At 43.0% G+C, this 13166-nt stretch overlaps 1 protein-coding gene across 1 annotated transcript; it reads left to right on the forward strand.

The window, feature by feature from the left end:
• The first annotated feature begins 940 nt into the window (after positions 1-940).
• Positions 941-12765, forward strand: LOC139661684 (acetylcholine receptor subunit delta-like). Its single transcript, XM_071540215.1, has 12 exons — positions 941-998; positions 1942-2087; positions 3614-3658; positions 3838-3947; positions 5274-5429; positions 7090-7199; positions 8200-8400; positions 8653-8758; positions 9450-9570; positions 9762-9972; positions 10270-10388; positions 12496-12765. Exons 1-12 carry the CDS (start codon positions 941-943, stop codon positions 12763-12765), a joined length of 1653 nt encoding a protein of 550 aa, XP_071396316.1.
• Positions 12766-13166: the final 401 nt, after the last annotated feature.

Here is a 13166-nt window from a genome sequence, read left to right on the forward strand (position 1 = left end):
CAAATGTGTTGTAAGTAACAAAATGCACCATCCCTCCAAATGTCATCAAAATCAGTTTAATTAATTAATTTAATTTGGCGTTAGGGCCTTTCAAAGTGTGAAATATTGACCTTTTGAAATGTAGCGCCCCCATCAGGTCAATCAGTGTATTTTTTTTTTTAAACAGCAGAACACAGGGCCAAACTGCATGATCCCTCCCAAGTTTCAGCAAAATCTGACCAGTGATGTCTGAGATATCATGTTTCAGTAGTTAGTAGAACAAAAAATCACTGATATTATGATATAATATTATTAATTATAGGAATTTTAAGTGTGTGTGTGTTACTCAATGAGGTTATAGTGATCTTATTGGACCATAATATTTGGTAATGCTTTAGATTGGGAGGATGGGAGACTTACAGAGACTTAAGTATGTGGTTATATAGTTTTGTTGTTCTGTAACTACAGCATTATACCTGTAATTATTTTATTAGTACCCCATAATTACAATCTAGTTACACCGTAATTAGCGGGCTGTAAATCTTAGGTTTTACCTAATTTTCCTATGGTAAACTTATAGTTTTACGGTCATATTTTTATAAAATCCCTCTAAAATCCCTCATTGTTTTTGTTTTTGAGAGTTAAAACAGGTTTGTACTCATTTTCTCTCACTAAAAATTTCAAAACACAAGTTCAAAATCTTTCCTCGCTTGTTCTCATGATGTTTTTGGGTCTGATTTACCTCCTTCCCACTCTGTTCCAGCCCCCCTGTCCCGTCCCGTCCCGCCCCGTCCCGTCCCGTCCTGAGTGGAGGGAGGCAGCCAGTCACCGGCCTGCAGTGTCTGTTTTCTATTTTCTCCCTGCTGTGTTTCTGCAGCTGCTGCCGTCCGTCAGCCGCGCAGCAGAAGGTCGGTGGGCAAGGACTCCGGACGGGAACCGACCATTTCACCACCGAGCCACCATGAAGCTTCACCTTCTGGGACTGGGAACGCTGTTTCTGCTCACTCTCCTCTCCTCTGGTCAGTCTGATCAATAATATTAGTATTATTTGACCTGATAGAATACCTGCTGATCCAATGAATTCTCTTCTTATTCTCTTTAATCAGAAAGTTGCTGGAATGGAAACATGAATCTGTCAAAACTTATTAAAGACAAACATGTGATCAGTTGGGTGAAATATTACTGATCACACAACTTTGATCATATGAATTAGAGTTTGACCCATGTGGGTTTTTGAAGGCCGATACTGATGTTTTTGTATCGCAGCTGTCGATAGCTGATATTTTGTGTGATATTGAACAATCTTTAACCATTTTCACGCCAAACAATTACAAGTATTCAGTGTTTCCACCCAGAGTTTTCTTCTCATCAGGGTGGAAAAGCCTCTGAAGCAGCATTCAGACCATCATGGGACACTAAAACTCTCCACTGAAACCCAGATTGATGAAATTCTTTTAGTGTCAGCAGCTGTTTAAGGCAGAGTGACATCACACCTATTCACTGGTAGAGAAACTCTGGGACACATTACTGCCTTTAAATGAAGAATTCATTTACAAAAAGCATAATTGAACAATTAAATTAAGAAAGAAAATGTGTTGAAAATAAAACATCTCTGCACGTTTTCAGAGTGTTTTTGTGTAGCTGTGGTCAGGAGGAACCTCCATCATAACGAAGATGGACGATACTGACTTGCTGATATCTGATATTTAATAAAAGGCCGATATCAGCAAATCAAAACAAACAAAAACATGTGTGTATGTATGTTTGGAAGTATTAAAGTATTAAAGGAAGATTATGGCTGGTTATTTGCAGCATTTGGATCTCTGGATCAGCAGGGAGAACAGCTGCCATGATGGACTGAAATATGACCACCTCATATTCAGGCCTGTTTGTTTTGCTGTGTGTGTGTGTGTGTGTGTGTTGTGTGTGTGTGTGTGTGTGTGTGTGTGTGTTGTGTGTCAGGCTGCTGGGGCAGGAACGAGGAGGAGCGTCTGATCCACCACCTGTTTAAAGAGCGAGGCTACAACAAGGAGCTGCGGCCCGTCCAGAAGCAGCAGGACGCCGTGGATGTTTACCTCGCCCTCACTCTCTCCAACCTCATCTCTCTGGTGCGGAGCGTGTGTGTGTGCGTGTGTGTGTGTGTGTGTGTGTGTGTGTGTGTGTGTGTGTGTGTGTGTGTGTGTGTGTGTGGAGGGGCTACTGGGAGGAATGGGATGGGGATTCACATGTTGTCACACTCCCTGTTTACCAGCAGGGGTTTCATACATCAGCAGGGAAGAGAGAGCGGCACAAATCGGGGCTGAAGGAGCACATGAAAACGATTGGAAGGATTGTCATTTGTTATCGATCAGGACAGATACAGTCTCTATCAAGAGTCAAGTTTTTAAAGGGGCATTAAGTAATCTATAACCTTTACCAACCTCTATTGGGGATCAGTAGTAATAGAGCCTTTCAAAACATGGCTGCCGTATTTCCACAGGTTATAGATCGGTTCTCACCATTGCCAGCAATGTTAAGAAGCCAACTTTCTGTCTGTTATCACTGATTTTACTGCTGTAAAAAAGTGATTTGATCAAGGGTCACAAAATGAACTGAAGAAATGACCCTTTAGCATTTTATGACCCTCGATCAAATCACCTTTTTATAGTGGAGCAGTCGTCTGACAATAGAAACAGAAAAATCTGTCAATAAGCACTTCCACAGGTTATAGATCGGTTCTCTCCATTGCCAGCAATGTTAAGAAGCAACTTTCTGTTTCCTCCAACTGTGATCACTGATTTAGTTTCAACACAACTGACTACACACTACAGACACAGTACAGCTGCTGTCACTGACATTTGTTTCTGTTGTCAGACGACTGCGACATTTTGTGACCCTCGATCAGAAGCGTTTTATCTAATCTGAATCCAGTATCGAATCTGTTAATCGAATCCAAATGCTTTCCAATCCCTTTTCTTTTCAAACCTTTTACATAATTTGTTGGGTCAATTTCAGTCCATTTAAAAAAAACACGGCACTCGTTAACGTTTATGTGACGCTGCGTTGATAAATGCGTATTCATCACACTTGCGGCCCCCTGCTTAGTCAACAGGGGGCAACAGGACGCAAGCGTATGACATCATCGGCGGGCCCCGGGGGTGGGGAGGGGTTTGATAAGAGGATTCGACATTTGCAGTGGATTCTGTCTGTCTGTCTGTCTGTCTGTCTGTCTGTCTGTCTGTCATTTTATCCTCACTAACACTATGTAGGGGCGGGTGGGGCTTTTTTGGTTTTTGTTTGTTTCTTTTGTTTTTTATATATGCACCTTATCTTGGTTCTGGAGTGGTGACACTGTAAATGTAAAAAAAAAGTTCTGTAAATAATAAAAAAAATAAAGTATAAAGTAACAGTGAAAAAAACAAACAAACAAACAAACAACCTGAGATTAAAAGTTAAATTGACTGAAAAACATCCAAAACAGCTCATTAAAAGCAAGTCTATGAGAAAAAAAAAAAGAGGATTCGATCGATTTGGGGAATTAACACATCTGGGTATTTTGGTAACATGGAACTGAGTCCAAACCAGACCGGGTGCTGCTGTGGAACCCAAACCTAATCTTCTACTAATTAGTTTCTCTCTTCTTCTGCATCTGTAGAAAGAGGTAGATGAGACGCTGCTGACGAACGTGTGGATAGAACATGTAAGAAAACGAGAATTCATTCCTCTTTTAACTTTAAATGGAAAACAACTTTTTCACGCGCACAGAAACATTTGTTGAATCTGACGACTGCTTTATTCTGAATGTTCTTGCCTGTGTGTGTGTGTGTGTGTGTGTGTGTGTGTGTGTGTGTGTGTGTGTGTGTGTGTGTGTGTGTGTAGACCTGGTATGACTACAGGCTGTCGTGGAATGCCACAGAGTTTGACGGCATCGAGATCCTGCGCCTCCCGTCCAGCATGGTGTGGCTGCCGGAGATCGTCCTGGAGAACAAGTGAGATGATCTCTCCTAAAACCCCTTCTCCCTCTGACAGGAGAGCTTTGACATCACGGCTTGGGAGTGTACTTCATTTCTGATTGGCTTAGGAGGCATCCGGTTATTTTTTTCATTATCACGTTAAAGCTGCTCCAGGTAACTTTTTCTACGTTGGCGGCTCCAAGCGGCAGTTAGAGTCTGAGCAAATATACTTATCAAACAGAGGGAATTAGAAATAAAGGCCTGTCTCTAATATAAGCCTGCTTCCAATAAAGGCCTGGGACCCTCTGCAGCTGAGGGAAATAAAGGCCCGGGCCAATATTAGAGGAAATACGGTAATAAGAATGTCAATCCTGGATCAGCTGGTTTGATCCAAAATTGATTTGAACTGATTTTTTTTAACTGATTTGAACTGATTTTAAACCATTCAATTATTTAGTTGAAAAAATAAAAGATACCCCATATTGAATCTAATCTATGTGTTAAAGCTGAATTTAAAAAAAAGATACAACCAAACTGATTAACTCTTTAATTTGCACTTTCTGTGGTTGCTTTTTCTCTGTTCTAATAATTGATGTGGAAATGTCTATGGTGTTAATCGCCCATAACCTTTTCACATCTGTCAAACAGCTGCATTATAAGTTAATTATTATCTGGAAGTCACATAATGCTAACGAGCTGGCAAACCTCCATTCAGGAGTCATGTTGCATTTTGAGATTTAATAATAATAATAATAAACTTTATTTATATAGGACCTTTCAAAACAAAGTTACAAAGTTCTTCACAAGACAAAATAAAAATGGTGGACAACAATAGTAAAAACAATTTTAAAACAGTTTAAAGGTTATACAACATTAGGAAGGAAATATAGGAGCAAAAGAGCTACATATGAGGAAGAGTATAATAAGTAAAATAAAACATTATAAAATAATTAAAATAATCAATAAAATAAGAAACAAGAGAATGACTTTGTATAATAATAGGTTTTAAGAAGTGACTTAAAAGGTGAAAGTGAAATCAGACCACAAGCCCTGAGAAAGCACACTTATAAAAAATATGTCTTTCAGAGGGATTTCAAGAGAAAAACATTTTAATCATCCTGTTTGACAACCGTGAAAATGTAAGGACAAATTATTTACACCATATACATTTCACATAAATTATTAGAACACAGAAAGAGCAGCCACAGAAAATGTTGATGTATTGTTTTGCTCAGAAATGTAATAGGCGTGGCTTTTCTTCCACGTCATCGCCATTCTTATCTATTGCGTCCTTACTTGCAGGTGTGTGTGTGTGTGTGTGTGTGTGTGTGTGTGTTGTAATGCTTCACCTCTGCCCCTCAGTAACGACGCCCAGTTCCAGGTGGCCTACTACTGTAACGTGCTGGTGGATCCCAGCGGTCTGTGCTACTGGCTGCCTCCCGCCATCTTCCGCTCCTCCTGCTCCATCAGCGTCAGCTACTTCCCCTTCGACTGGCAGAACTGCACCCTGAAATTCACGTAAGAGAGCCGGACCCCGACCAGCCAGCCAGGGCTTTTGGTAGTTAGTGAGTGTGTGTGTGTGTGTGTGTGTGTGTGTGTGTGTGTGTGTGTCAAGGTTATTATCGTAAACGAAAACTAACGAAATAACAAAAACTAGGTGTGAAAAAAAACATTTTCGTTAACTGAAATAAAAATAAAAACGAGGCTTTACAAAAAAACGATAACTAACTGAAACTGTATTGTGTGTTTACAAAACTAACTAAAATAAACTAAAATTATAGAGAAAATGTCTTTAGTTTTCGTCTTTGTCAATTTATTTCATACATAAGCCTAGTATTTTGGGTGGATATGAAATCTGTCTTCCAATTTAGTTTTTATTTTTTTCAATATTTTTTTTTACCTTTTTGAATCTCGCCCCTGACAAATACTCCATATTACAAAAAAGACTAAAACTAACACTTAAACTAATAAAAACTAAACTAAAACTAAGCATTTTCAAAAAATAAAAACTAAACTAAAACTAGCAAACCTGCTTTAAAACGAATTAAAACTAAACTGAAATTGAAAACAAAAAGTCAAAAGGAAATAAAAATAAAAACTAATGACAAATGCAAAACTATAATAACCTTGGTGTGTGTGTGTGTGTGTGTGTGTGTGCCTTTGTGTGTGTCTGCTGTAGTCTGTGTGTGAGTGCTATTTGTAATAATAATACTAATGAACTTTATTTGTATAGCACCTTTCATACAAGAAATGCAGCTCAAAGTGCTTTACAACAAAGAAATTACATGCAGCAAGTGCTTCACATAAAACTTGATAATAATAGTGAAAATAAGATAAAGATGAGAATAAAATACATAGAATGCATCTTCACATGAAAATAGACATAGAATGAGCATAAAAACAGGGATAGAATTCCATAATTAATGTAAAATAAGATGGAGAATAAAACCCACTTGATAATAATAGTAAAAATAAGATAAAAATGAGGAATGCATAACATAAGATGGAAAATAAAACCCACTGAATAATAATAATAAAAATAAAGTTAAAAAATAGAGTACACAGAATGCATAAAATCAAGTAAAATACAACATTTTAAAAGAAGTGCAGCAGTGCATAAGTGCGAAGCAATGTGCAAAAGTTATGTGTGTGTGTGTTTGTGTGTGTGTGTGTGTGTGTGCGTTGTGTGTGTGGCTGAAAGGTTATTTTATTTATGTGGAGTATTTTATATATGTGTATTCTATCTCCTTATCTGTTTATTGTTACTATCTTGTCTTTTACTGTGAAGCACATTGAGCCTCTGTATGAAATGTGCTATACAAATAAAATTGACTTGACTTGACTTTACTTAAAGCTCCTTAAAGGATAAGTTTGGTGATTTTGTTCCTGTATATAATTTGTCTCTTCCATCCCTGTAGTATTTAGACCCACAGACAGTATTGATCGTTGATTGAAACAGCGAGCTCTGTTGCCTCTTGCTGCTAACAATGAGTCCAAATTATATTTATGTATTTGCTTTTCAGCTAATTTCCACTTCTAACATATTCTCTGATGCATCATTCCCTAAAAGCTCATGTGAAAAGGATAAGCATCCATTCACACCGCCCTGAGCAGTGCGTCTGATGCCCCTGGACAACACAGCTTGGTTTTAAACTCCATTTCCCATGTTGCTTTGCAGCTCTCTGACCTACAACGCCAGAGAGATCACGATGCTCCTGAAGGAAGACGCGAACGAAACCAGCAAGTGGACGGTGGAGTGGATCATCATCGACCCTGCTAGCTGGACAGGTAGATGTCCGGCCATCACACACACACACACACACACACACACACACACACACACACACACACACACAAAATCATGTATTGATGCACTACAGCTTGGAAATTTCACACTCCGACTTGTGTTTTGGATTTTTACACATCGACACACACTCCTTTAGAGGAATGTGGCTGAAATGTACACACACACACACATATACACACACACACACACACACACAACACACACACACACACACACAGGATGATAGGATGACTACAATCTGAATTGTTATTGATTATCTGTGACCCACAAGTTAAAAAACCAAAAACCAGAGATCTTTACATTTTGCAGTTTAGGCATTCAGGTCTCGCTCTCATCCAGAGGGAGTACAGTAGAATAGAGTGCAACAGTAGAATCATTTTCAATTTCTAAATCATCAATATTACAAGCAAGCAGTAGTGAGAAGCCATAGTTCCTTGGCAATATTCCTGTGTGATTATTTGAGAACGAAAGGATATGGAAAAGTAAGAGAAATAAAATCTAAGAAGTTGGTAGACTCTCTGATTTTAGTGCTTCTTGTATTTTATATTAATATTTGTATGGAAAAATTCATGTTTTATTTCAATAGCTTCCATGTAATGTGATGCAGTGACTCTAAAGCACTAAAATCCAATATAAAGAGGTGTGTCCTATTCAGTCCAGTGTGGTAATAATTCCTGTATTGATTCAGAGTCACCGCCTCACATTACATGGAAATTCTATTATGGATCCTTGAAAAGTCATGGAAAAGTTTGAAATTTTATCCGTGAAAATTTGTGGGAACCCTGAGTGTCGGTATCGGCCTTCAAAACCGATATCGGTCGGACTCTAACAGAAGTGCAGTGACATGGGGAGAATTTGGGAAGGCGAGCTGCAGCATATCTTAACCTCTCTCTCTCTCTCTCTCTCTCTCTCTCTCTCTCTCTGTCTCTCTTCCTCCTCGTCGGCCGTAATCTCCCACAATCCCTTGCCCGTGTCGGTCAGAAAACGGCGAGTGGGAGGTGGTCCACCTGCCGGCCAAGAGGAACACCTACAGGCACATTCCCATGGAGAGCAACAAGCACCAGGACATCACCTTCTACCTCATCATCAAGCGCAAACCGCTCTTCTACATCGTCAACATCATCATCCCCTGTGTGCTCATCTCCTTCCTCGCCTCGCTCGTCTACTACCTGCCCGCCGACAGTCAGTACAGCCTCACCTGGACATTCACCGTATTGATTATTGATTGATTATCGATTGCTTTTGAGGCGGGAAAAGACTCGGCTTTTAGATTACAGAAGCGTGGCAGGAGGACGATGTGGAAATGTGAACAAACACTGGACACACAATTGTATATCTCTATGTCTCTCTAACGCTGTGTGTGTGTGTGTGTGTGTGTGTGTGTGTGTGTGTGTGTGTGTGTGTGTGTGTGTGTGTGTGTGTGTGTGTGTGTAGGTGGTGAGAAGATGACCCTGTCCATCTCGGTGCTGCTGGCTCAGTCTGTCTTCCTGCTGCTGATCTCTCAACGGCTGCCGGAGACTTCCATGTCCATACCGCTTATTGTCAAGGGTCTCACACCACCTGCACACACACACACACACACACACACACACACACACGCAAATCTCCCAGCAACCACGGCTGGCGCCATCTTGGAGGTCCATTGGAGGATTAGCTGTGTACAAATGTCGAAATCTATAACCAGGCTAGAAGCAGAGAGCAGCTGAGTCAGCTTGTTGTGGTGTGGCTGTAGATCCATTCAGTAAGGTTCTCAGTAAAAGTGAATAGTGTGATAAGGTGGATTTGTTTCCAAATGTAGGTTACTGTGACACAGTAAACTGTCTTGTCTTTAGCCCTAGTCTCTACTCCAAAACATGAAGAGTTGGAGCTTGAGAAGAGTCAGCTCAGTTAACCTGAACAAACTGTTAGCTAGATAACTAGCCAGCAAACACACTGATGTTAATGTGAACATGCTAACGCTAACTGCTACTAGATACGTTAGCTAGTGTGCTAATCAGATGTGTTAACAACAAGACAGTGATGGTTAGCTGACCAGATGCTATGGTTAGCTAGCTAACAAGCTGACATTATCTAAACACTAAATCAATCAGATGGATCAGTGATGAAATGATCAGTTCAGTCAGAAACAGACAGAAATTAATTCAGTTCCACACACACAAACAGCTCTGCCTCAAGAACAATTCACATTTGCCTTGTGTGTGTGTGTGTGTGTGTGTGTGTGTGTGTGTGTGTGTCAGGTACCTGATGTTCATCATGGTACTGGTGACGGTGGTGGTGCTGAACTGTGTGGTCGTGCTCAACCTGCACTTCAGGACGCCCAGCACTCACGTCATGACTGACTGGACCAAGAAGGTAACACACTCACACACACTCACACACTCACACACACTCACACACACTCACACACTCACACACACTCACACACACACACACACGCACACACACACACACACACACACGCACTTTAAAACTTTCTACACAAACGTCCCACCTGAAGGTTTACAAAAAGAGAGACCTGTGACGATCTGTTCTCTCCTCCCCAGTTCTTCCTGGAGCGGCTGCCCCGCTTCCTGCGTATGTCCCGCCCCGCGGAGGCGGAGCCACACTGGGAGGGGGCGTTGCCACGGCGATCCAGCTCGGTGGGCTACATCGCCCAGGCGGAGGAATACTACAGCATCAAGTCCCGCAGCGAGCTGATGTTCGAGAAGCAGTCAGAGAGACACGGATTGACCAAGAGACCCACACCCGCTGCCGGTACACACACACACACACACACACACACACACACACACACACACACACACACACACACACACACACACACACACAGAAACATACGCTACACAAATGCACAATACACATATCTCACATAGATATACACACACACACGCATAAATATGTATACACAGATACAGCAACAAAGACACACACATTCTCTGTCTCTCTCTTTCCATTTCCAATAATACAAACCCAGACATAGTTTTGTATACTCACTCTGTGTGTGTGTGTGTGTGTGTGTGTGCGTGTGTGTGTGTGTGTGTGTGTGTGTAGTGGTGAAGCCCCAGGCGGATGGGGGGGAGACAGAGCAGCTGTATGCTGAGATCAAGCCGGCTGTCGACGGAGCAAACTACATCATCAAACACATGCACAACAAGAACGACTACAACGAGGTGAGGAGGAGAGAGAGAGGGGGGAGAGAGAGAGAAAGAGAGAGAGAGAGAGAGAAAGAAAGAGAGAGAGAAAGAGGGGGGGGGGAGAGGGGGGAGAGAGAAAGAGAGAGAGAGAGAGAGAAAGAAAGAGAGAGAAAGAGGGGGGGGGGAGAGGGGGGAGAGAGAAAGAGAGAGAGAGAGAAAGAGAGAGAGGGGGAGAGAGAAAGAAAGAGAGAGAGGGGGGAGAGAGAAAGAAAGAGAGAGAGAGGGGGGAGAGAGAAAGAGAAAGAAAGAGAGAGAGACAAGGGGGAGAGAGAGAGGGGGGGTGGAGAGGGATAGAAATAGAGAGAGAGGGGGGTGAAGAGAGATAGAAAGAGAGAGAAAGAGAGAGAGAGGGGGGAGAGAGAAAGAGAGGGGGGAGAGAGAGAAAGAAGAGAGGGGGAGAGAGAGAAAGAAAGAGAGAGAGAGAGAGGGGGAGAGAGAAAGAGAGAGGGGGGAGAGAGAGAAAGAAAGAGAGGGGGGGGAGAGAGAAAGAAGAGAGAGAGCGGGAGAGAGAGAAAGAAAGAAAGAGAGAGAGGGGGAGAGAGAAAGAAAGAGAGAGAGAGGGGGGGAGAGAGAGATGGGAAGAAAGGAAGATATGCATTAGGTGCAGAAGAGAATCAGAATCAGAATCAGAATCAGAAATACTTTATTGATCCCCGAGGGGAAATTGGGTTACATTGCAGCTGCTCACATTGTAGAAGTGAATATATACAAGCGTAGAGAAATTATAAGAAATTATAAGAAAAATAGAAATACGAAAGTAAGAAATATGTAAAATATGTGCATTATACTACAATATATAACAATGAGAATAAAAATAATAATAATAATATAGAAATAAGAGAAATAAGAATTCTGTACAATATGCATCATACTCCAATATATACATACACCAGTGTAAATAATTAAATAATCAATAAGTATTGCACAGTTGAATTATTGCAGTTGAATTATTGCACACAAACAAAATTGGTATTGCACAGTTAGATATAAGTTATAAGTTATGGGTTATAACTGCTGACAGGATGAAATAAGTTCAAGAGCCAGTCTACTGACTCAGAGTGTCTGACACTCTGAGGGAGGAGTTGAAAAGTTTGATGGCCACAGGCAGGAATGAGTTCCTGTGGCGCTCTGTGGTGCATCTCGGTGGAATGAGTCTTGCACTGAATGTGCTCCTGTGCTTGACCAGCAAGTCATGGAGCGGGTGGGAGACATTGTCCAAGATGCCATGTAACTTGGACAGCATCCTCCTCTGTGACACTGCCACCAGAGAGTCCAGCTCCACCCCCACAACGTCACTGGCCTTGCGGATCAGTTTGTTGAGTCTGTTGGCGTCTGCTGCCCTCAACCTGCTGCCCCAGCACACAACAGCAAACAGGAGAGCACTGGCCACCACAGACTCATAAAACATCCTCAGCATTGTCCGGCAGATGTTGAAGGACCTCAGCCTCCTCAGAAAGTAGAGACGGCTCTGGCCCTTCTTGTAGAGAGCTTCAGTGTTCTTGGCCCAGTTCAGTTTATTGTCAATGTACACTCCCAGGTACTTGTAGTCCTCCACAGTGTCCACACTGACCCCCTCGATGGAAACAGGGGTCACCGGTGTCTTGGCCCTCCTCAGATCCACAACCAGCTCCTTAGTCTTTGCCACGTTGAGCTGCAGATGGTTCTGCTCACACCATGTGACAAAGTTTCCCACCACAGCCCTATACTCAGCCTCCTCACCCTTGCTGATACATCCAACTATAGCAGAGTCATCAGAGAACTTCTGAAGATGGCAGGACTCTGTGTTGTAGTTGAAGTCCGTGGTGTAGAGGGTGAAGAGGAAGGGAGATAGGACTGTCCCCTGCGGGGCCCCAGTGTTGCTGACCACTCTGTCTGACACACAGTGTTGCAAGCGCACATACTGCGGTCTGCCAGTCAGGTAGTTGACAATCCAGGACACGAGGGGGGCATCCACCTGCATCGCTGTCAGCTTCTCACCCAGTAGAGCCGGCCGGATGGTGTTGAAAGCACTGGAGAAGTCAAAAAACATGACCCTCACAGTGCTCGCCGGTTTGTCCAGGTGGGCGTAGACGCGGTTTAGCAGGTAGATGACGGCGTCCTCAACTCCAAGTCGGGGCTGGTAGGCGAACTGGAGGGGGTCCAAGAGTGGCTTGACCATGGGTCGGAGCTGCTCCAGTACAAGTCTCTCCAGGGTCTTCATGATGTGGGAGGTCAATGCCACCGGTCTGTAGTCCTTGGAGCCAGCGGGACGCGGCGTCTTCGGCACAGGAACGAGGCAGGACGTCTTCCACAGCACGGGGACCCTTTGAAGACTCAGGCTCATGTTGAAGACATGGTGAAGTACTCCACATAGCTGGGGGGCACAGGCTTTGAGCACCCTGGGGCTGACACCATCAGGGCCTGCAGCCTTGCTTGAGTGGAGTCTCATCAGCTGTCTTCTTACATGGTCAGCTGTGAAGCACACTGTAGAGGTTACAGGTAGGGGAGGGGGAGGGGTGGAGTTGTCAGGTTGGAGAGGGCAGTCAGTCTGGGAGCCAGAGGGGGGGGAAGTGGGACCCTCAGTGGAGGATGGGGGGCTGTAGGAGGGGGGAGGGGGGGGCGATTGAGTAGATGTTGGTTGGAGGCAGACGACAGATGAGTCAAGGGGGGGCTGGGCAGGGGTCACTGTGTCAAATCTGTTGAAGAACAGATTAAGTTCGTTGGCTCTGTCCGAGCCGCCCTCAGCCCCTCTGCCGCCAGTCGGCCTGAAACCAG

This window comes from Centroberyx affinis, unplaced genomic scaffold (genome assembly GCF_046629955.1).
Source record: "Centroberyx affinis isolate AG114_WGS23_722 - 3 ecotype Tasmania unplaced genomic scaffold, CSIRO-AGI_Caff_v1 ptg003585l_1, whole genome shotgun sequence".
NCBI classification, from domain to species: domain Eukaryota; kingdom Metazoa; phylum Chordata; class Actinopteri; order Beryciformes; family Berycidae; genus Centroberyx; species Centroberyx affinis.